Here is a 25092-nt window from a genome sequence, read left to right on the forward strand (position 1 = left end):
TGTATATTGTTTTTAAGGCATTGAATTGTTGCCTATCTGTAAGCCAGCTGAATCTTCCAGACTCAGCCAGCTCCCTTTACATTTATTTTAAAAAACTGTCTTGCTTCTGAGGAAGAGGCTGGATCTGGGGTTCTCCCTCTCTTACATCTGAGGAGGCAGGTGGGAGAAAATCCAGTTGGCTCAGTTTTTATTACTTTTTAAAAACTGCCTTACCTCCATGGACGCAGGAGGGAGACTGGAGAATCCCAAACCCAGCCTCTTCCTTGGAGGTAAGACAATTTTTAAAAACAAATATAAGTGGAGTTGGCTGGGTTTAGGGCTTTGTCTTCTCCTTTCTGCCTCCTCGGAAATAAGAGAGGAAAAATCCCAGACACAATTGACTCCACACCACTTTTCTTTCTTCGCATAATGGTTGCACCCCTTTATTTCTGAAGAAAAAAAGTACAATGATGACTCAGTGAATTACGGTACCCTCTAAAAAGGTGGGAACCATTCTGAGCGATGTGAAACACACGTATCCTGAGCTATTGGATGGAAAATGGTAAGCCTCCCAGTTTTCCCTTCTGCTAATTTATCTTCAGATCGAGTCTTGAATTTACCGCGTAATTGTCTTTTAAGCAAATATTCATTACACTTTCCCAATTTGCTATAATGCTTATTAAAATGCATTTTCAGCTAACCTTTCCTGAAAGTATTTACAGTAGAAAGCACATTGAAAAAAGTCTACATGTGTCAACAATTCAAAAATAATATAAACTAATAACTAAAATAGGTCAGAGCTGCATGATTGCTTACCCGTGATCAAAGACTCCTGGAGTTCGGCATGTTGTTCCCGAACAGGACTGCAACATCATTAGTCGATAGTTCATCTTTTCTAAGATTTCTTGATCTATTGTTTTTGCAATATTGGTAATCTGATGTGGATCGGCAGTCAGGTTATAAACCTCAACAAACACCTTGAGAAAATCAAAAGCAGCGCCAGTGATACATTTAGTTTTCACTGACAAAATGGAAGATTTTCTAGAACTACTAGAACTGTTCTCTGCTATGTGAGGGAAGCAACTCACAAACATCATATACATTTCTTCATACACAAAAATCAATTTAGTACAGCTCCTGGTTCTGTTACTTCAGGGCACTAGATTTCATGGGAGATGCCTATGACTTTATGAGAACTATCCATGGTCCTGACATGGCATTATATAATTTTATTCTTCATCCTTTTGAAAACTTAATAACTCAGAATAATTTGTATGTGTTCTCAGAAGTCTCCCAAGAACTAGCTGGATTTTTACCTGTTTATTTATTTGATGCACTGATAAATTTGTTTCCCACATGGGACTCTAAGAAGTTTATAATAAGATAAACAATATGGAGCACAAAAGTTTTAAAAGTAATTAAGACATATATTCAATTAAAATACTATTTATTACTATTAATATTTTTAAATATTAAAGTTATACCTAATACCTAAAACTGTAAACACCATTCCTCCCTGCCCAACTCAGGTCTAAAGCCTATTTAAATAAGAAGGTCTTTGTTTGCTTGTGAAAAGACGAAATAAAGGGGGCAAACTGCTCTCCCTCAAGAAGGATTCCCAAAGCCTAGGAACAGCCACCAGTAAGGTTTTCTGGTGTCCTCACTTGCCAAGCCTGGGATGGTGATTTGATGGGGAGAAAGGCTTCCCCTGAAGATGATAAGACTCAGGCAGGTTGCTTAGTTTTAGGAAGGCCTTTAGCATAAGGGTGGAAAAGCACAGCTGAGCTCCATAACCATGGTGAAGAATGCAGGGAGGTGCAGTTTGATATCTAGAGGGCTAAATGATTTCCACTTCTGTTGTAGTGTCAAGATTCTTTCCCAATTATTTCCGAGGCTGATAACCAGATTTAATTATTTAAACTACTCTCTGTATAGTACAAAGAAAATGACAATGGTTTGGGTCAACCTTAAGCCACACTACTAGGTTTGAGTCAAGTCAACCGTATAAGTTCAGCGGTTCTAACAGAGGTCTGGTTTCACCTACTTAATGAACTGTCAGCTGTATGCATAAAATTGGTAAGAACTTCGGTGTTCAAGAGGGTTTTCCCCCCAGGAAATCAAGAAATGATAGAATAAACATACAACTGGAGATTTAGTCTTAAATAATCACATGTTTTTTCTTGGTACTTCAGACTAGATCTTCAGTTGCATATTTTGTCTAAAGTAGCAAGATAAAACATATGAATATTTCAGAAGAGACCATGACTTACAGAGGTCATTGATAGATCAATGTTGGACCCTTCAGAGAGCCACAAAATATTTGGAACTCAAATTAGATTTAGACATGTGCAATTGGGACGCTGGAAGTAGACTGTGCCCTCCTCCACCTTTCTTAAAATACTACACAGAGGATGAGGGGGTTGTCTGTAACTCTGGAAGATGGTGTCTGAAAATCAGATAGCAACATCCTGAGAGAAGAATTCAATTCACAGAATGTGCTTTCACCTGAGTTTTACAACTTAGCCCTGTGCCTCCCTGCAATATTTTCAGAGGGATAAAGGAGCACCTGCTGGTAAGCTGATATAGGAAAATCCTACTTCTGTCAGACTAGATTGGGGTGTGCGCGCGCAGTACTACAGATGTAGACAAGCTGTAAATCCCAGTGCCCTAGTTAGCAGTGCCAATAGAGGAATGAGGAATGCTAGAAATTACAGTTCTTTGAAATTCACTTCTTTGAAATTCACCTTGGCCACCAAGAAAGAGAGAGCTGAAAAAGAATAAAATAAGCAACTTTGCCCTTTTTAGGTCCTCAGTTTCACCATACGGATAGAAAATCATCCTCACGATGGAACAAACTGGAGGTTGGGTTGCTGTGAGTTTTCTAACTGTATGGCCATGTTCCAGAACATGGGCATACAGCCCGGAAAACTCACAGCAACCCAGTGATTCCGGGCATGAAAGCCTTTGACAACAAACTGGAAGTTGTTAGAGAGCCAGCATCTTACTAATGAGATTTTAGTTTTGCTTCTAAAGAGAGAGGCAAGTCATAAAATCCTCTTAAAGCCAATTGTCTTGGCTCTGTGTGTGGAAATGTCTTCTCGGTTACTTGAATTATTCAAGTAATCGAGAATTATTCCAATTTGCAAACGAACCGGTAATAGTTCATTAAATAGTCCTAAGTGAGCTACACTTTACAACAAGATATACATTTTGATTTTGTCTCCCATACTTTTGGGCTTGATTTTGTCTGCAACAAGTGACTGTATGCATTAGGAGTACAATCAAAACCTGCCTATTGCAGTTCCCTTAAGAGATACTCTTTGCCAAGTATTTGTTGCCAATACATGTAAAAACTAAATGATACTAAAACTACATATCTATTTCTAGTCCTAGTCTACTAGGGTGGCAACTCTGGTTGCTCTGCTGAAAATCTGCACCAAAAATTCCTATCAATATAAGGGGAAATCAATACAGAAAATAACTGCATCTAAATCATAATGCAACCCTCACAAAGCTGTTTTTGTGGCCTTTGGATCCTCTATATAGTCTCATTTTACTGATCAAACAAAGAGAGTGGGAATTCCTCTCTCAGAACCTTTCAGGAGTAGTAAATAGTATTTTAAAAAATTACAGGTTCATTTTGCCCATTAAAAGCACTCATCCTTTTTACAAATATAGAAGTAAACTCATGGAGTTTCCTTTTTATGTTTTGGCAGTCTGTGTGAATCATGGACGATCTCAAGAGGCAGAAAGATGGGTCCTAGACCCATTGCAATTGCCCACCCATTGTTTGTAATGAGAAAGTTGAGAGAAGAAATTTTCTAAGCTGGGACTTCCACATTTCACAAAAGTTCATAAGGCAGAAATAACCGAGTCCATATAAGAGGACTAAGGGCAGTGCTGGGCCATTTGCAGCTAGTATTACATTTTATCAACACAACCCATAAAACCTATAGAACCAGTTCATATTTTCTTACTTTTACTCTTAGAACTTGTTATTGACAAGTTAGTAATCATTCTTTCTTTAAAGCCTTGATATCTACATAACTGCAATAAAACGAAAGAGGAGATAACATGCAAGATTTGATTTAAATGTGGTACTATAAAAAATCTATAGGCAAATTACCTCACGATCATCAAATTCACAGTACTGCAAATCCCATGAAGATGATAGTGTTCTTACACAGGCATATGTGTTGTTATATGCATCTTCACAAACACAATCTGGAAAACAATGCTGGATGGGGACAGAGAGGAACATTACACTGGTTTCCATCAACACACAAACAATGTTGAACACTGGAAGGGAATAACAGTCTACATTAGCCCCAGTCCAAATACAAAACATGTCCAAACTTTCCTTTATAGTCCTTAACACTTTTCTTTCATCCTATCCCATGTTCAAACTACAACATCTAATCTTTCTCCACGCACTCTCATGAGATCCAAACTCCTGTATATTAAACTACTTACAGTGACACCAGGCCCAAGAGCAGGACAGGTAGGATCAGTACTGTTATGTCCCTCTCCTTGATACTCCACTAAAACATCTGATCTCCAAGTCACATTGGCATCTCCTCTCTGAAAGTAAACAAACATTAACACATGTTTGGGCGATGTGTTTTTGTGTGCTCATAAACCAAGTGGAATGTAAACTTCTTAGATAAAAGTTTGTCTAGCCATCATAGTTGTCGAATCTAAGCTTGAACTTGTAATAAGAAAAACAAGGGAGATATGTACACCATTCCTTGTGCTCAACAACACTATGCTAAAACAAACACCTTCCTATGCTTTTTAAAAACTCACACGGAATTTAACATGAAATACTTTTCTTATGTTTTCCTCTTTCAAGGACTGGAACAGAGGCATACTGCATCAATAATCTTTTTCACAAAAAGGCTACATGTGACCTTCCAGATGTTGCTGGGTGTCAAAACTCTATCCAAAATCATTATGGCTAATGGTCAGGGATTTCAGGAATTAAAGGCCACAATACATCTTGAGAGCTTCAGGTTTCCCCAATTCTGTTTTAATAGAAAAACAACTTCTACTCAGGTAAAGTACACAGGAAGTCACTTTATAAGATGTCAGACTATTTGCCCATATGTTTTCTAAACATCCTCATGAGGAAATGTGGATATGTTATATTCTACTTGTACCATCCACATAACAATAATAATTTTAACTTAGATGCCAGATAAATGCAATTTCTGTTTGCTTGAGAGTTAGTATTCAAAATAAGCTTAACTAGATATTAATGTTGAAATAGAGCAATAAAAAGTAAATGAAGACTAATAAAGACAAACATAACTTAATATAACAGTTTTATTGTATAATAAAAAGAGTTTTCTGGATACAAAAAAAAGTCAAAGAACTATCTGCACCAAAAATTCAGCAATTTCCCAGGTTCTCAAGAACAGGGGTTCCCTATCACATTCTACTTGATTTTTTAAATTGGAGATCAAACGACAGAGATTCTAAAAATATTTGGTTTATCACTAGGGCATGTAGGGTTACTCTAACCAATACCAACAAAAGGGGCTGTAAAAACAAATTCCAAAAGAAAGTCACCTGAATATTCATAACGTATGTATACTTACCAACAATGGCAATAATGACATGCCATCCATTTGTGTTTTATTCAGATCATAGCCTGCAATATCTAATATAGTGGGGCCCAAATCAATGTTTGCCACAAGCATCTAGAAGGGAGAAAACACAAAATATGGGTTTTCGATTTAAAATGAAAGGGAATAGAATCATGTTCAATCTATAGTACCAAGTTACAATGATAGTCTTCTACTGCTTCTGTGACACGCACACACTCACTACATACTCCCACACTTTGTCTTCTAAGAAATTCCTACTCTCCACTTACTGTGGATTACTCCAAATTATACTGTAAAATCTTAACATGTAATGCACAGCTTAAAAGCGTCAATATACCTTGTTTGTCTGGTTGGGTTTGACTCCTGGTCCTCGAACCAGCAATGGAACTTTAATGTCAAACTCATACAACTGTCTCTTGTCAATAGGCAAAGAAAACTGACCTAAGAAATATAAGAAGAAATTCTACCATTTACAATTTATATGATAACATCATCACTTAGGGCAGACATAATTTGGTACATTATCCTCTTAAAGTTTGTCACATGCAACCTCTCCTGTTTCTCACCAAAATATTGTCTCCCTTTATTAGTTTTAATTTAAATCTTATAAATTTGACAGCAGAGTTGGGTAGTAAATTATTTTCAAGGCACTAATTCCATCTGTTTGCATAGAAATCTTAATTTTTTTTTTAAATGTTTCCAAATATCTATGTAAATTCTTGTTACATAAAAATATATGCAAAACACTTTAGACCATTTACCTGTATGAAAGCCATTATCTGATGTGTAAAAAATATATGTATTATCCAATTCTCCATGAAATTCCAGCCTCTTCAGAAGTTTTTCTATCAGATCATCCACGGAAAGGAGCGTCTGCCATCTAGATGTGAACAAGATTGCTCAAGCTGAACAGAGCCGACAGCATTTGTACATGTATCACATATCAAAATAAACATTATGTTTAATTTTTTAAGCTTGGCCATTTTTTCTCTCTGAAATACAACTCCACTTAGTTTTTCCACCACAGCTCTACCCTAAATTCTTATCTATATAAACATAGGAATATATAAGAGATCAGAACTTGGATAAACTCTCAATTGTTTTTGAAATAATTATTACACAGGTTTAAATGTAATACTGACTTATTAGAATGTAAAATGTTATTTATGATCTTCCTGCCCAATAACATGTTGTATCAAAAGCATTATTTGTTTAAAAGTAATTGCATTTACAAGGAAGACTGGGGTAGAATACTGAAGGATTTTGGCTTATTTGCAAGAAATAAGCTGCACTTGCTGCTTGTTTGCCCCAACAGAGAATAGATAACAAGGAAGCACCTAAGGTTTTGATTGTCATTCATCTAATAAGCCAACGAAAACAAGGTTTCTGATTTGTTTGGAAAAAATAGACTGAGTCCCAGTATGAAGATTATGGTTACATTTTGTTGCTCCTTTGAAAAGGAGAAGCCCACTTAGATTCTTATTTATTTGTTATATGTGAAGATAGCTTACTGTTTTTGATGTTTGCAATGTTATGAAAGTTATTTCATTTTCTAGTCTGCAAGTTTTACAGTCCTGAAATGTAATCAGCACCAAAGGAGTCATTTGCACTACCTATTTGCAGGACAACCTAATTATTCTACCAACACTGTGGATTTGGCTTATCCCTTTCGGCAGCAATGCAGACATCATTCATTCTTGAATACAGGTGGTAAGCAAAGCATATGGCTGTTTGGTTGACCTTTTAGCTACATAGTATTAATGGTGTATGTTTTCATAAATGGAATCTTATGTCTGTTTAAATTACAGTTTATTTCATTACTCAATCCACAAAGACATATTAAAAGCTTGCACTTGAGGACATTTTTTATACTTTGTTTTGCAAAAACTCTTTTTTTTAAAGTTCTATCTTTCTTACCTTTTCCTAAAAGCATCATCTAGAAACTGTATTGATGAGTTAGTCATTGGAGTCTTTGCTTGCCTGATGAGCCAATGTTTGTCCTATAAAACACACAACAACACTGCTTAAGATCACTCTCTCACTTTCCCCCATGCCAAAGAGGAAAAATTATAAAGATCATTAAAAGGAAACAGACTAAGGAACATGTCAAACTGTTTTATTCAGATTACTTTCCAGTAAAACAGAACAAGATAGGATTGTATGACTCATAGCATGGACCAGGGGTCCCCAAACTACGGCCCGCGGGCCACATGCGGCCCGTCGGAGCTATTTATCCGGCCCGCGGGGCGGTAGCTCCCTCCTCCTCTGCCAATTAAGGTGTGTGTGGCAAGGAGAAAGAGGAAAAGCCCTTTCCCTTCTCCCTCGCCCCACGTGCACCTTTTCTGCTGCCACTGCCGCCGAGGAAGGAGCATGCAGGGCGAGCGAGGAGGCAGGGAAGTTGAGTGTCTTTCTCGCCTCGCTCGCCCCGCGCACTCCTTTCCCGCCGCCGCTGTCGAGGAAGGAGTGCGCGGGGCGAGCGAGGAGAGAAAGCCACTCACCTTCCCTGCCTCCTCGCTCGCCCTGCGCTCTCCTTTCCCGCCGCTGCCGCTGAAGAAGGAGTGCGCAGGGCGAGCAAGGAGGCAGGGAAGGCGAGTGCCTTTCTCGCCTCGCTCGCCCCGCGCACTCCTTTCCCGCCGCCGCTGCTGTCGAGGGAGGAGTGCGCGGGGCGAGCGAGGAGACAAAGCCACTCACCTTCCCTGCCTCCTCGCTCGCCCTGTGCGCTCCTTTCCCGCTGCTGCCGCTGAAGAAGGAGTGTGCAGGGCGAGCAAGGAGGCAGGGAAGGCGAGTGCCTTTCTCGCCTCGCTCGCCCCGCGCACTCCTTTCCCGCCGCCGCTGCTGTCGAGGGAGGAGTGCGCGGGGCGAGCGAGGAGACAAAGCCACTCACCTTCCCTGCCTCCTCGCTCGCCCTGTGCGCTCCTTTCCCGCTGCTGCCGCTGGAGAAGGAGCGCGCAGGGCGAGCGAGGAGGCAGGGAAGGCGAGTGCCTTTCTTGCCTGCTCGCCCCGCGCACTCCTTTCCCGCCGCCGCTGCTGTCGAGGGAGGAGTGCGCGGGGCGAGCGAGGAGAAAAAGCCACTCACCTTCCCTGCCTCCTCGCTCGCCCTGCGCGCTCCTTTCCCGCCGCTGCCGCCGTGCACTCCTTCCTCGACTATCATTATTACTATCATTGTATGACACAGCAAACAAGATAGATATGTTGGATTTCGTATCACAAAATCACAAGTCGAACACTTCCCAAGTGTCTAGGACTGTGTGATGTATTATTATTATTATTATTATTATTATTATTATTATTATTATTATTATATTATGACACAGCAAACAAGATAGATATGTTGGATTTCGTATCACAAAATCACAAGTCGAACACTTCCCATGTGTCTAGGACTGTGTCATGTATTTTCGGATGATGTGTGCAGATCCCATTATTATTATTATTATTATTATTGAGTGACTGTCAGGGGTGCTTTGATTATGTTTTGTTGCACAAAAGCAAAAGGGGTTTGGACTAGATGGCCCAAGGGGTCTCTTCCAACCCTCTTTATTATTTTGATGATGATGATGATGATGATGATGATGATGATGATTAACATTGAGGCTGTATTTGTTCCCTTTTTGTTTGTTTTTTTACTTCATAATAAGATATGTGCAGTGTGCATAGGAATTTGTTCATAGTTTAAAAAAAACACTATAGTTCGGCCCTCCAACGGTCTGAGGGACCGTGAATTGGCCCCCTGTTTAAAAAGTTTGGGGACCCCTGGCATGGACTATGAAAGGCTTTGATCAATAGTATCATTTTAATTTAGATAATGTACAAACAGCAAAAATTAATAGGTGTCTACTCAGAGGTAAATCCGTCTGAATTCAGTAGGGTGTACTTTCCAACAGTTCAATGCTTTCTCCTTTAGCTCTGCTGATGCTATAAATTAATGTTATGAACCTCATATAAAATGTAATGGCTGGATAACAGTGTGTCCTTCATAACAGTCAGGAACTAAGACAAAACAGAGCAGCAGTTTTTCACCAGTAGGTCATTTTATTGCTGCTATCAGTACTTAGGTTTTCCCTAGAAGTAGTCTCAAGTAGTACAACTTTCCCCTCTAAAAGCTTTGATCATAATACTCTGTGGAAAATGATTTCTCTAAATATAAACATTACCAGATTGCAAGAAGGTGAAAGAGAAAACATCAGTCTGTTCAAGACTTTCAGGGTTACAAAAACAAGACCTTGAACTGGAAAGAGTAGAAAAACAGAATACACTAGAAACAGTGGAAATCAAAATTATTCTCATTCCAAGAGGTAGAGAATTCCATGGCCTTCATTTTCATCCAGAATCAGCAGAAATAGCTCCAATCTAATCTGGAGCAACACCATGAATGACTATTTTTTTCCAAAAAGAAATGTGCGTCAGTGCCTGCTCAACAATGACCCAATACATTCTGCAATACAGTGAAACATTTCTGTCTAGCCAAGATATGCTTCTATTCACAACAACGGAAGGACAAACACTTTTTAAGATATTCCTCCTGCGGTCTTCTCACCAATATCTGACATCAGGTTCTAAAAACCTAGTTATTGTGATTAACTAATAATACAATCCTATACATGTCGATTCAAAAGCTATCCAAATGTGTTCATTGGGACATCTTTCCACATACGGGTGTGTAGGATTGCAGATTAAAGAGCCAGAAAACATTAAAAATTTTATTTTAAAATTAAAGGCAAGTATAGGATGTCGAGTCTCCAGTTTTAAGTTAGAAAAATAAAGCCAATATATTGATTTTATACAATCATCGCCTGTAGATTTGAGCATACAGGTGTCAATCCCAATCCCAAAGGAGACACAACCAATTATAGGAGGACAAAGCACATATGCAGAACAAGTAAAAGAACTGAAAGCACCAGAAACAAAAACAAATCTGAATAGAAATAAATAAATAAATAAATAAAGGGTGCTGATATCCCATAAACAGTTTGAAAATACAATATATTACAAGATAAAACAACAAGCATAAAAAAATTCTGGATAAAACAAGTTCAGATCAAGGGAAGAAATTGTCCAGCTGCACTGGCTAGGCCTGATTTGGAGTACCGTATTCGGTTCTGGGGTCTTTATTTTAAAAAAGATATAAAGATTGAGTGCAGTGAAAGAAGGGCAACAAGAATGAATCGAGGTATGGAGAACAAAACATATGAGGAAGGATTGAAGCAGCTGAGCATGTTCAGACTGGTGAAGGGAAGACTGAAAGGTGACAGATTACATTTTTTAAATGTCTGAAGGGCTAACACAAAGAGGAGGATTTGTTCTCTGCTGCCCCAGAGGGTAGGACCATGCCTAATGGTTTTAAGTTATGGGAGAAGGGGTGGTGGTAGATTTTAATTGACCAATAGAAAGAACTTCTTGACAGTAAGAGAAGTTCCATAAAGGAATCAATTACCTAGAGAAGTTGTGTGGGGTCTCCTTCTCTCAATGTCTTCAAAAAGAGTTCAGACAGCTATCTGCTGGGAATGTTCTAATTGGAGATCATGCATTGAGCAAGTCCATGACAAGCCTTCTATGAATCTGAGTTCATTTGTTACAGGCATGCAACCTCCTACCCATATATATATATTTGCGTGTTTGCCTCATTATAGATTTCTGTGGTTTTTCAGAAGAAAATCAAAGAGCATATAACAATGTCTAATCAATATATCTGTAATGTTCAAAAGTATTTACCTTTCCATGGATATTAAAATTACTGTTTCTTGGAGCACTGATATTTGCAAAGTTCTTCTTATACTGGGGTGCAGCTACCCAAGGTGAGTGAGGTGCTGGAGTTGCTATCATCATAAAGAATGGTTCAAAGTTGGATTTATACTCAAGAAAATCCAATGACATGTTGGCCTGAAAACAAAGATTAGCTTAAACCTCTAAATAATGGTTTATCAAACAGTTGAACAGTTGTCCAAGTAAGAAGAGCTAGATGCTGCTAAAAAGATTTCTAAAGTTACATAGCCATTAATAATTTAAACTGCTGAATTATTTGACAGTACCTACCTGTTATATTTTCTTTTCAATATAAATAAACAACTGTGGCACTAGGAAGCATTGCTATATTCTCAAATTAAGTTAAGAATCTTTAGGTGTGATGCCTAGGAAAAGCAATCTGCGATTACTACTTCAAACACTTAAGATCCACTATATTCCAATATAAGCAGTCATTTTTTCCAACAATAAACAATCTTAATTTGGACCAAGGACAAGAACACAAAGCAGTGGAATGGTCACTACAAGCATGTCAAACCTACTTTCAACCCCAGCATCTAAACTCTCCTAAACTGTTTTTTTAAAAATAAAATAAAAATGGCACTTATACATAATAAAAATGATAGTTATTTCATAACGTCTTTCTTCCAAAACACAGCTTGTTACATCATTAGGCTGCGTTAAGATTACATTAACTGTCTAGTGCTTGCCACCATTTGTAACGATATGCATTTTAACAGTCACTGTGGAGTAATAATAATTGCTCCTTATTTAAAACTTATTTTCAAAGTTAACAATAAGGACTGAGATATAATTCAGCACCAGGCAGAGCAAATGGGAATTGCATAAGTATTGTGTCAGGGCTAAATCCAAGCAAAGGTATTCACCTCTTATTGACTTTAATATATGATGTGAATTTAATATTCCTTAATGTCAACTCTGGCAACTCTTCTTTCACATAAACAAACGAATACATGAAAATCAACTTGCTAATACCAAACCACTGATTCAATGGCACTTAGGATAGTTCATATTACCTACTGGATTTAAGCCATTTTAAGCTGTTCACTCTTACATCCCCCTTCCATTTCTATGTAAACCACATTCAATTCCCCCTCTAGTCCTCTTATAACTGAGCAAAGGACAGTACAAGACCATGTTGTTATCTATAGACTGTAGACTGCAAAGGCTTATACCATAATACATTTGTAATCTAGGTCTAGAGCCAAACAAAAATAGATCTCGGTCAACATACTTGTTGAAAAATTCTTACCAGTACATCCGTCAGGTAATCAACACTGTAATTTCCACCATGCCTTCGTGGTTTTCCATTTACTGAAAGTGTGTAATTGTAATATTTTGAATTTTTTTCCTGCAAAAAAACCCTATATGTATTAGAAAGAGTATGTGAAGCTATTGTCAACAAATATTACTCTGTATAGCAAATTTAAAATCATACTAGGTCCTATAAATGATATATTTTAAACAGAAAGCATCTCAGTAATAACCCATAGGTAATATTGGATATATAATAAACAGTTATAGTTTTTAGTTGTTTATTTTTAGACCATAAGCTATTTGCATACAAATAAATAAATAAAAGATACAGTTATAGGCCATCAAATACTTATAGACCATCAGTAAATCTTTGTGATAGTCCCCTAACAAATCCAAATTAATTATCCTTGTGCTATACACAGAGGCCTCCCTGCAGTTACCTAGTGAGTTTGTGGGAAATGCAATATTTGGACTGCAGTGCAAACTATCAGCTTTTAACTGTGGAACTCCCTCCCTAGCGATATCTGGCAGGCTCCATCCCTTTTGAGTTTTAGAAAAAAAGTGAAGACCTGACTATGCGAGCAAGTGTTCAAAGAATAAGTTTCATTGGCTTCGACTCGGTCTGGACTAAGGTTTATGTACAAGGTTTTGTGGATGAATGGCTCAAGTATTTTGTATTATTTTAAATCTGTTTTTAATTGCTTATGTTTTATTCTTTTGTATTGTTGTATATTGGCATCGAATTCTGCCAGTTTTGTAAGCTGCCCTGAGTCCCTTTGGGTGAGAAGGGCGGGATAGAAATGATGGAAATAAATAAATAAATAACTACCACTCTGAATGTCTACATTGCAACTTCTACAATTTTGCTACACAGAAGATCACATTAATTATTCTTCTATCATTTTGCTACATAGAAGGATCAGATTAACATATTCTGAAAACCACCTTTAAGGCTCTTCAGAAATAAAAATGATTCACACAAGCAGCATCTACATGAAATCTTAATGATTTCACATTGAACTGGACCCAGATGTGAATAAAATGGAACTCTGAACTGGATATCATAATGAATGCATAACTGAGGGGGGCAATTTGCCAGTTCTTGCTTCCTCTTATAGTCCCATAAATCTGTTTTAAACGTCTGGAATAGGCAGAAAATCATGCCAAGTGCTACTGCTGGTGAAAATGTTCCCCGAATTCAGCTCAGTTATCTGAATAGATGGATCCTTTTGTCACGAACACAGCAAATCTGGATCCAACTCACAAGTGTTTAACCAACATGTCATAACACAAATCTGTAAACAACTTTTAGCACTACAAATAAAATTCTAAGGTAACTACAGAATTATTAATGTTGTTGTTTATTTGTTCAGTCACTTCCGACTCTTTGTGACCTCATGGACCAGCCCATGCCACCCCCAGCTCCTTCAAGATTAAGCCAGTCATTTCAAGAGAATTATTAATTATTATTGTTTATGATGTGATCAGTCTATTATGTTTTCTAATGTGTGGTTGGCATTTTGCCATTATGTTGTAAACCGCTTTGAGTCCCCCCAGGGGTGAGAAAAGCGGTATATAAATGCAGTAAGTAAGTAAGTAAATAAATAAAGTAGAGTCTCACTTATCCAACCTTCACTTATCCAACATTCTGGATTATCCAACAGAGTCTGCATTTTAGTAATGTTTTCAATACATTGCGATGTTTTGGTGCTAAATTTGTAAATACAGTATTTGCTACATAACGTTACCAAGTATTGAACTGCTTTTTCTGTTGATTTGTTGTAAAGCATGATTTTTGTTACAGTAGAGTCTCACTTATCCAAGCTAAACGGGCCAGCAGAAGCTTGGATAAGCGAATATCTTGGATAATAAGGAGGGATTAAGGAAAAGCCTATTAAACATCAAATTAGGTTATGATTTTACAAACTAAGCACCAAAACATCATGTTATACCACAAATTTGACGGAAAAAGTAGTTCAATACGCAGTAATGTTATGTTGTAATTACTGTATTTACGACTTTAGCACCAAAATATCACGATATATTGAAAACATTGACTACAAAAATGGCTTGGATTATCCAGAGGCTTGGATAAGCGAGGCTTGGATAAGTGAGACTCTACTGTACTTAATTTGTAAAATCATAACATAATTTGATGTTTAATAGGCTTTTCCTTAATCCCTCCTTATTATCCAACATTTTCGCTTATCCAAAGTTCTGCCGGACCGTTTATATTGGATAAGCGAGACTCTAATGTATTGTTTAAAAGTGTTCCTTCTGGCTATATCCAAATTAAGGCCCTAAGATGAACCTACTTGTTCAGCAGTGGCTTGCCTTTGCCCAAGGTCACCCAGAGTGCTTCCACAACTGAGCAGGGAGTTGAACTCTTCACATAGGCTCTTACAGGTCCTAGTTCAACACTCAAACAACTACATTACACTGGCTCTGACACTAATATGCCATACTAAAATATATGTATTTTTCCAAAACTTGCTTGACAGTTTGAACACACAGGGAAGAAGCCTTGTTATATCAGTTTTTTTCTATTCCATACAATGCTCTCAAAAAGCTAGTCATCTTCTCCAAAAGCACTTATTTTCAAAGTATCTAATAATTTCTCATTGTCCAGAGAGCCTTATCTATGATTCTCATTAAATGGCCATTGTCAACCACCAAGAGCAATTTGATTCATATTTTAGTTTTGTGGTTTTAAATAAAAGGATTACAGCAAGATATAGTTATTAAACAGACACTTACCAATGCATACCAAAAACTCCACCCAGGAGGAACATGGCCAATTCCTCCTGCATCTTCTGCTCCATACTGAAATTAAATGATCCAAGATGAACTCAGCCACTAATATGGTTTTCCAAGTAGGAAAGGTTCAGTCTAACCCATGGATAGCCATTGCCCAATGGATCCAACCCAACTCAAAAGCCAGACCCAATTCAAAGTTTAAGTTTTGCTCGTTCAGAAAATATCATATATACAGTAGTTGAAAAGGATAATCCAGAATTAAATGATTTATGTCTTTGGGATTTTGAAAATTATGCCTCAGCTATGCCCGAATTCATAGGTTCCGTAACTTGCCCTTTTACACATTACAGAATTCATTCCTTTTTTGAGAACAGCTCTTTTTTCTATTCCACATAATGCTTCAAGCAGCTAGTCGGCTTAGTAATTTCCCCTAGTTTGTAACAAGAACACGCTTCTCTAGATACCTGCCCACACACAGTGAAAGCACTTTGGATGTATAAAGTGCCAAAAACAGCAGGGAAATTCAACTAAATTCCATAGGTTAAAATTATCATTCACTGTACTACCAAAAGGTAGCAATAAGAACAACATATGCTTGTTCACAATCTTTAGCTGAGAGAAGTGGCAAGAATGTGATTATTCATAATGTCTATACTTTTTTCTTTTCTATAACAATGCCATGTCAAGGAATCAATTTAAAATACATACGGACCAAGATGGTTGGATGTATCTAGTCTTTCCTTTGCTTTAAATTATACTAGATAACAAAGTAATTAATCTGCTGATGCCATATAACATGTATAGCTTCTGCACTGCTGAACCACATGCTGTCCTCCCAAACCCCACAGAAGTCACCATAATCTAAAAGGACCACCATATAAAAGTTATGAATACTCTTCTTATACAGACCATGCTGTGTAATGGCAACTTTGTAACTGAAAAGTATAAGTACAAAGAATGTACAATCCCATGACATAAGATTATTTTCGCAATACTCTCCAGTAGCTAATGTGAAGCAGCCACCGCATAGTGCTTACATGTGCAACTGTATTATTGGAAGAGATTTTTAGAGCTAGTAATTGACAACTTTAAACATGCAAATATCTATCATACTTAATACACCAGGTTTACTATATCTATACAATTTTAATGACAACAACTATATCTTAATCTCCTTTTCATATAAATACCACTTTTCTTTTCCTGCAATCTACAGTTATGTTTTCACAATCAGCAACATATTTTACAAATTCAGGAAAGCACAGCACAGAATAATGAGCAGAATTATATATACCTCATTTAAATACTTCCCAGCAAAGAATGTCTGATAGCCACATACAGACTTCAAAATAGCTGGAAAAGTATATGGTTCCTGAATCTTCTGCCAGGATTTGCTGCTACAGTTTCCCTCCAAAGTGTTATTGACAACATGGTGATTATGTGGATACTTCCCTGTCAAGATGCTGGCTCTGCTCGGACAGCATAATGCACTGGGCACATACTAGGAAAAGAGAGTTAAAGAACACATAAAGTAAACAACCAGTTTATTGTAAGCAATACTTGTCATAATCAATAAGCTTGTTGACTTTCCTGACTATTCAAGCTATTAATTGGAACTGAAAAGATTTAAGGAATTTAAATTCTTATTCCAGTCACCTTGACATAAGAATGGACAAAATTACTAATGTTGGCAGTTTACTAAGAGGAAGCTGAAGCAAAAACATTACTACAGTATTTGCTAACCTACAAGAACACAGTTTGGATTTATATTACAGTTTTCTGTTTCGTTTATAAAAGTGCTCAACATTCAAAATTGCAATGTACCATACCATATAAAACAAGCGCAAAACTTCCTATGCAAAACATTCACAAAATAAATAATGTACAACAGATCATAGCATTTTAGAAATATATTGTGAGGCTGAAGGGTCACTAAAGTATTCAATAACATTTAAAAGGAAAACCATTAAATGATATTTAAAAGGAAGCAATGGATTTCCCAGGACAGAATTACATATCTGAAAGACATAGTATTCTCCTCTACATGATGATTATGCCTAGGCTTGCATATTGATGGAACTGTGCTCCAAGCCTACCTGCAATTTTGAGTAGATTTTTAATAATATAGCAAATAAGGCCACATCTTGTCTGACTTCACAGACATCATGGGAAAATGTTAAATAGAAATCTGTGAAATACTTCCTCTAATAACAGCAGAAACTACCACAAAATATTATCTTCAAGACAAAATCCATTCCCATCACACAGTCCACCTATATCAACACACAGGAGCAGCAACTAGCAAACATACACCTCAGATCAATACACAGAATGAAGATCAAATTCTCACTCAATGTTCATCTACAGTAGGAGTTGGCCAAATATGGCCAACAGGTCACAAAAAGTTATCCAGAAATTTTTTCTATCCTTCACGGTTGTCTGGATCTCCCAAAGTCTCTGAACACGCTATCAAATCTTGAGGCATTTCTTCTAAATATAGTCTATGTTCACAGATTTAACTATTCACAGCTTGAAAATATCTCTTCAAACTTAAAAATAAAAAATAACACAGTGGGAAAACCAGAAATCTCTACTGCTAAGACTTTTCAGCCAATTTTGGGTAATGCAACCTACCATTGGTGTATAAGAGCAAAGGCTGCCATGCACGTACTCTACCTGCCCCTGGTGTACAGTATAACTGACCACTGCATCACATGCATACAAGATTACCATAATCTAAGTAATGATAATTCCATGCAATCCTTCAAACAGAAAAAAAACAGAGAGCCTATTACGGCAATACCCAATTCCAACCAGTAGCTAACAGAGGACTGTGTAATATTTTCAATCTGACAAACAGAACAGGACCTTTTCTGTTCCACATACAGATAAGGGACATAAAAGAGCAGTACTAAAGGAGGCAGTTTCAGCAATTCTTTCTCTGTTTTGACAGCACAATACACTACAGGGGTTTTACTATGTAGCATGCAAATGTCTTAATCTATGAGAAAATATCTTATTCATAGAAAAGAGACTCACTTCCTGACCACTTAAATTACATATTTCCCAACCATTTACCAAATGATGTCCGTTTCAAAATGAAGAAATAAGAACAGTATCTTGATGAGAACCAAACTTCCATCTGACTGCTGTCTTAAGGAGAACTAATGAAATGCCAAAGCAATAGTTCTGCTCAGCTCCTTTTATGCCTTCAATAAATCATGTGCATATTCATCTGCCATTCTTTCTGAGATCTTCCTGCAATTTTCCCATTCTTTCTCCCTACCTACACAATCAACTTGCTATGATAACAGTAACATATTTTACAAAATCAAACATAGTCAAAAATCTAATTTAGTACTTACTGCATTTGAGAATGTCATCCCCATCTCTGCAATTAGGGCATTGGTCTTTTTCAGTGGCGTCTGTAATAATAATAAAAATAAGGATGAGCTACTGAGACACTAGTAGAATTCTAGAAAAATGTGTTTTTGGTTGCAGCCCTACATATACCAGGAGGTATGCCCTGCTTTACAGACAACACAGGTAGGATTATATTGCTACATTTTTCCAGGTCAGGTTTTGAGTATGTACAAAGACTGCTTTAACTTAGACTAATTTTCCGTTCTGTTTTTTTTTTCTTGTTTAACAATTAAGAAACCATTGCATCTTGTATTTCAAAAGGAGATTTTTTTTCATTAAAAAAAATCAACAACCTCATATGTAATAGATTCCCTGTTAATCAATTATTGAGCCACTGTCATTTAATATATTGCCACAGTTATCCTCTTCCCATATTAAACTGACATGATTTATTCAGTTAATCAAATATTTCACTAATGTCAAGCAACTATTAGGACTCAAATGTATAAACAAATTAAAATAACCCTTATAGTCTATGTTTTTTTTCAGAAGTAAGTTTGAGTTCAATGGGCCATGTTCCTAACAATGGGTACTCTTTTTAAAATCTCTCTAGTCTGTCAAGATCGTTTTGAATTCTGCTCCTGTCTTCTGGAGGGATAGCTAACACTCCAGAAGACAGGAGCAGAATTCAAAACGATCTTGACAGACTAGAGAGATGGGCCAAAACTAACAAAATGAAGTTCAACAGGGACAAATGCAAGATACTTCACTTCGGCAGAAAAAATGGAAATCAAAGATACAGAATGGGGGACGCCTGGCTTGACAGCAGTGTGTGCGAAAAAGACCTTGGAGTCCTTGTGGACAACAAGTTAAACATGAGCCAACAATGTGATGCGGCTGCTAAAAAAGCCAATGGGATTTTGGCCTGCATCAATAGGGGAATAGCGTCTAGATCCAGGGAAGTTATGCTCCCCCTCTATTCTGCCTTGGTCAGACCACACCTGGAATACTGTGTCCAATTTTGGGCACCACAGTTGAAGGGAGATGTTGACAAGCTGGAAAGCGTCCAGAGGAGGGCGACTAAAATGATTAAGGGTCTGGAGAACAAGCCCTATGAGGAGCGGCTTAAAGAGCTGGGCATGTTTAGCCTGCAGAAGAGAAGGCTGAGAGGAGACATGATAGCCATGTACAAATACGTGAAGGGAAGTCATAGGGAGGAGGGAGCAAGCTTGTTTTCTGCTGCCCTGCAGACTAGGACACGGAACAATGGCTTCAAACTACAGGAAAGGAGATTCCACCTGAACATCAGGAAGAACTTCCTCACTGTGAGAGCTGTTCGACAGTGGAACTCTCTCCCCGGGGCCGTGGTAGAGGCTCCTTCTTTGGAGGCTTTTAAGCAGAGGCTGGATGGCCATCTGTCGGGGGTGCTTTGAATGCGATTTCCTGCTTCTTAGCAGGGGGTTGGACTGGATGGCCCATGTGGTCTCTTCCAACTCTACTATTCTATGATTCTATGAAATGCATCCACCAGTAAATTCTGCAAAGAAAACCTACAGTATCAATTGTGTAACAAATTAAAATATCTATTAATTTTAAAAGTTCGATTCTGAGGCCCTAACAGATATTTCCAATAACACAAAGCCCCCTCCCTTGATAGCAGCTCTACTAAAAAACACCCGGTGAAAAAACCCTCTCAAATGGCAATTTTTGAAGCTTTGGTTGACAGAAAGTCAGCTGGACGAAAATCAACTATCCTTGGGAGAGTATGTTCAAAAGTCTATTTTAAAAAAATGCTCTTACAATATTTTTCAAACAAGCAAAAGTATTCCCACATCCTGCACTATTTTACCAAATGTCAAGTTGAACAGATCACACTGGCAAAGAATAATCCCTTAAAGGAAAAAGGTAGTTATTTTAAAGCTCCAACAAACTGTTCACTACACAGATGTATAATGCAACTTTTAATGCATGTGAATTAACTTAATGTGGTTCAGAGGAAAGACCTGTGCATATAAGACAGTCAAAACCATGGGCAAACTATCCATGTTGTCTCTCAAAGGAAAGTAAGCAATTCCACTCACTTCATAACATATAAGCGACAGTCTATCATCACCTGAACTCTTTACATGTGGAGTGTCATGGATATAGCAATCACTATCCCCTGCATATTATGGCAGGTATGTGCATTTCATTTTTTTCAATCCTCCTTATTGAAGGTACTATACTCCAGATCACCAAAGTGCATTGAAATATGAATGTTGCCCTTCTGAAGACTACTTTACCATCATTACCGTTTTTCATGCATAACTTGTAATAACTTTTGCCTGATGAATAGGCCACTGGACCTTCAAAAGTCTGCACGGTGTACTTTTTGTTCAGCAGGCCAATCATGGTATAACTTTTTGTGGATGTTGGATTTTGTTCTACAGGTTGAGAATCCTTCATCTGGAATTCCGAAATGCACCAAAATTGCCCACTTGGGAGGCTGAGACAGTGACACATTTGCTTTTTGATGGTTCAATGCACATTGACTTTTAAAGTGTAATATAAAATTACCTTCAGAACATGTATTTGAGGTGTACATAAAACATAAATGGATTTTGTGTTTAGACTTGGGTCCAACTCTCAAAGATAGCTTGATTATGTACATACAGTATAGTCTCACTTATGCAACATAAACGGGCCGGCAGAACGTTGGATAAGCAAATATATTGGATAATAAGGAGAGATTAAGGAGAAGCCTATTAAACATCAAATTAGGTTATGATTTTACAAATTAAGCACCAAAACATGTTATACAACAAATTTGACAGAAAAAGTAGTTCAATATGCAGTAATGCTACGTAGTAATTACTGTATTTACGAATTTAGCACCAAAATATCATGATATATTGAAAACATTGACTAAAAAAATGCGTTGGATAATCCAGAACGTTGGATAAGTGAGACTCTACTGTATATACAAATACAGGTATTCCAAAATATGGAAAAATATCCAAAATCTGGTCCCAAGCATTTTGGATAAGGGATAATCGACATGCATTTCACTGATTTCAGAGAGTAATTCCCACTGAAGAACTGGATCACCCTTCCAAGCTCCAGCAACTCCTAAAGACAAACAGGGTTGTAGGGGGGAGTGGCAGTGGTGGAAAAGGACATGGATCCACTGAAGCCACAGACCTAACAGTGCCAAACTAGATAAGCAGAAATAGAGTTACATCGTCTTAGGGGGTGTCTATTCATTTCCCTTCCAACTAAGGGATTATTTTGCAGCATGGAGAATGGAAACACTTGCAAATTACACCCAGCCAAGAGCCAAGGGGAGCTTGGCATTGAACTTGCGTCCAGATCAGTGTGTTCAGACTGCTAGGCTCCTGGCTCTGAAGACTGCTGACTAAATCCAAATGATTTTTTTAAATTATGAATTTAAATTATATGCTGGTTGTTTTTTAATATGTATTAATTTCATATGTGCTTTTAAACTTATATATTGCTTTTAACTGATGGCATATGCTGTATTGTAAACTGTTGTAGGATCACAGAGCTGGAAGAGACCCCAAGGGCCATCCAGTCCAACCACTGCTGTGCAGGAAAAGTACAATCAAAGCACTCCCGACAGATGGTCATCTGGCATCTGCTTAAAACTTCCAGAGGAGATTCCACCACCATCCAAGGCAGCATATTCTACTGCCAAACAGCTCTTACTATCAGGAAGTTCTTCCTCTATTTTTCTGCAGCTTGAACCCATTTCTCCATATCCAGGGCAGAGGAAAACAAGCCTGCACTCTCCTCAATGTGCCATCCTTTCAATTATATAAACATTGCTATCATGTTTTTATGAACAGAAAGATGGAGTATCCATGGGGAGCCCTCTCAACCTGGTCATAGCAAATTTCTACATGGAAAACTTTGAAAAACAAGGCCTGGAAACAGCAACAAATATGCCTACTATATGGTTCCGATATGTGGATGACACCTTCACCATTTGGAGCCATGAAGAAGAAGAACTAAACAAGTTCCTGGACCAACTCAACAGCATTCACCCAGACATCCAATTCACAATGGAAAAAGAAAATGAAAGAAATTTGCCTTTTCCATATGTCCTAGTCATCCGCAAACTAAATCAACAATTGGGCCACACAATTTACAGAAAATCTACACACACTGATAGACACCTACATAAAAACTCCAACTATCACCCAAGTCAAAATAGAAGCACAATTAAAGCCCTGGCAGATCATGCAAAAAGAATCTGCAAACCTCACCCCCTCCAAGGTGAACGGAAACACCTAAATTGGGCTCTAAAGGCCAAAGGATACTCCACCACAGACATCAGAAGAGCTGCAAGGCCAAGAACAAGCCACCCAGAAGGGAACCACTGACCACATAGGGAAGCTGATGAAGAAACACAACCTACAAACTATCTACACACCCACTAAGAAAATCCAACAAATGCTACGTGCAGCAAAGGACAAGAGGAATCCTCTCACCTCTGCAGGAGTCTACCGTATACTATGCAGCTGTGGACAAGTCTACATAGGGACCACCAAACGCAGCACTGCCCAAATACGAATCAAGTAACATGAAAGGCACTGCAGACTACTTCAACAAGAGAGATCAGCCATAACAGAGCACTTGATGAATCAACCTGGACACAGTATATTATTTGAGAACACATAAATACTGGACCGTTCTAGCAATTACCATGTCAGGCTACACAGAGAAGCCATTGATATCCACAAGCAGGTGGAAAGGAAGAAACTATGAAAGTGATCAAAATCTGTCTACCAGTATTTTAAAAAATTCTAAAATCAGGACAGTAAATTAGGACAGTTTGGTGGAGGCTCCTTCTCTAGAGGCTTTCAAACAGAGGCTGGATGGCCACCTGTCGGGGGTGCTTTGAATGCCATTTTCCTGCTTCTTGGCAGGGGTTTGGGCTGGATGGCCCACGAAGTCTCTTCCAACTCTATGGTTTTATGATTCTAAATAAAGAACACCACCCAGAAACAAGAGAATTGCAGACAGGAAACTATCAGGGCCAGCTAATCACCTCTTAACAAAAAATTCCCCAAGACAGAAAGCAGCCAGGCTTTGAAGCTGCAAGGCTTTGCAATGCTAATCAAGGTGAACAAGTGCACCACTCACACTTGCCTCAGAAACAAGAGCTCTTTCTCCCACCCTGGACTTTCCACAGATATACAAACCCCATTTGCCTAGTTTCCAGTAGACCTCACAACCTCTGAGGATGCCTGCCATGGATATAAGCGAAACGTCAGGAGAGCATGCTTCTGGAATATGGCCATACAGCCTGGAAAACTCACAGCAACCTTGTGATTCTGGCCACGAAAGCCTTCGACAACACATTGCTATCATGTCCCCACTCTCAGCCTTCTTTTCTCCAAACTAAACATACCCAGTTCCCTAAGCCACTCCTCACAGGGACTTGGTTTCCAAACCTTTAATCATTTTGATTGCCTTTCTATGGAGGTTCCGTTTGACTGAGGTCTGGGCGGGACAGAGTGGGCCTATGACTTCCCTAGACCTAGGCACGATTGGAATCGCATTGGCCCTTTTAGCTGCAGCATTACACTGTTGGTTCTGCTTGTTGATCCAGAAGAGGCAGGTAACCCAGGCTTCCTCTGCACTGTCATACAACGCAGCTTCAAACTGCATTATATGGCAGGGTAGATGGGGCCTCGAACAGGTAAATTGAGCATAAAGGGTGCCAGAGCCTTATAAATCCTCCCCCCCCCCCCCTCAGTAGCAGAGCGATTTTTCTCCCTCCATCCTCCCCCTCAAGGCGAGATTACCATTCCGCCCAGCTGGGTGTCCTGGTCGTCGGTGAGGATGAGGACCACATTGGGCTTCCTGGCCTGGCGGGCTCTGACGGAGGACGCCTCGCAGATGGCTCCCAGGGCCAGGAAGGCGAGGAACAGCAGCCGGGGCCGGGAAAAGGGAGAGGAAGAGAAGGAGGAGGCCTTGGCGTCTTGAGGGCCCATCTTGCCAGCCTCGGAAGAAAAGAGCAGGAGTGCACGAGACCAGCACCTGAGGGAGAGCGCGCGCCCGCGTCACGAGAGAAGGATGCGCGCACGCCCCCTCCGCTTTCTTTCCTCTGCGACGCTGAGCAGCGCGAGCCCCGCCCTCTCGCTAAGGAGCCAAAGTTTAGAGGCAGGGTCACATGACCGTGAATCGGGCTGCGCGCCCCGCCCACTGCCTCCGAGAGGCTCCTCCCCCTTTTGTCCCACAGCAACTGCCCTCCCCTCCCTGCTTTGCTTTCGCCATGACTCCCAAGCGCGCCCCTTGGCGGCTGCACCTACACTATAGAACTAACTCGGTTTGACATCACTCGTCTCAATGTGTTGTC

General features: G+C 38.8%; 1 protein-coding gene across 1 annotated transcript in view; it reads right to left on the bottom strand.

The window, feature by feature from the left end:
- Positions 1-24888, bottom strand: part of gns (glucosamine (N-acetyl)-6-sulfatase) — a 29827-nt gene extending 4939 nt beyond the window's left edge. The window contains exons 1-13 of the mRNA XM_003221260.4: positions 24539-24888; positions 18731-18790; positions 16660-16866; positions 15366-15431; positions 12604-12702; positions 11301-11468; positions 7506-7588; positions 6350-6468; positions 5926-6029; positions 5580-5681; positions 4453-4560; positions 4106-4216; positions 796-956 (exon numbers count right to left, since the gene is read on the bottom strand). Coding sequence (XP_003221308.1) covers positions 796-956; positions 4106-4216; positions 4453-4560; positions 5580-5681; positions 5926-6029; positions 6350-6468; positions 7506-7588; positions 11301-11468; positions 12604-12702; positions 15366-15431; positions 16660-16866; positions 18731-18790; positions 24539-24727 — 1577 coding nt within the window. The 5' untranslated portion in view covers positions 24728-24888. The remainder of the gene's footprint in view (positions 1-795; positions 957-4105; positions 4217-4452; positions 4561-5579; positions 5682-5925; positions 6030-6349; positions 6469-7505; positions 7589-11300; positions 11469-12603; positions 12703-15365; positions 15432-16659; positions 16867-18730; positions 18791-24538) is intronic.
- Positions 24889-25092: the final 204 nt, after the last annotated feature.

This window comes from Anolis carolinensis, chromosome 5 (genome assembly GCF_035594765.1).
Source record: "Anolis carolinensis isolate JA03-04 chromosome 5, rAnoCar3.1.pri, whole genome shotgun sequence".
Classification (NCBI taxonomy): Eukaryota; Metazoa; Chordata; class Lepidosauria; order Squamata; family Dactyloidae; genus Anolis; species Anolis carolinensis.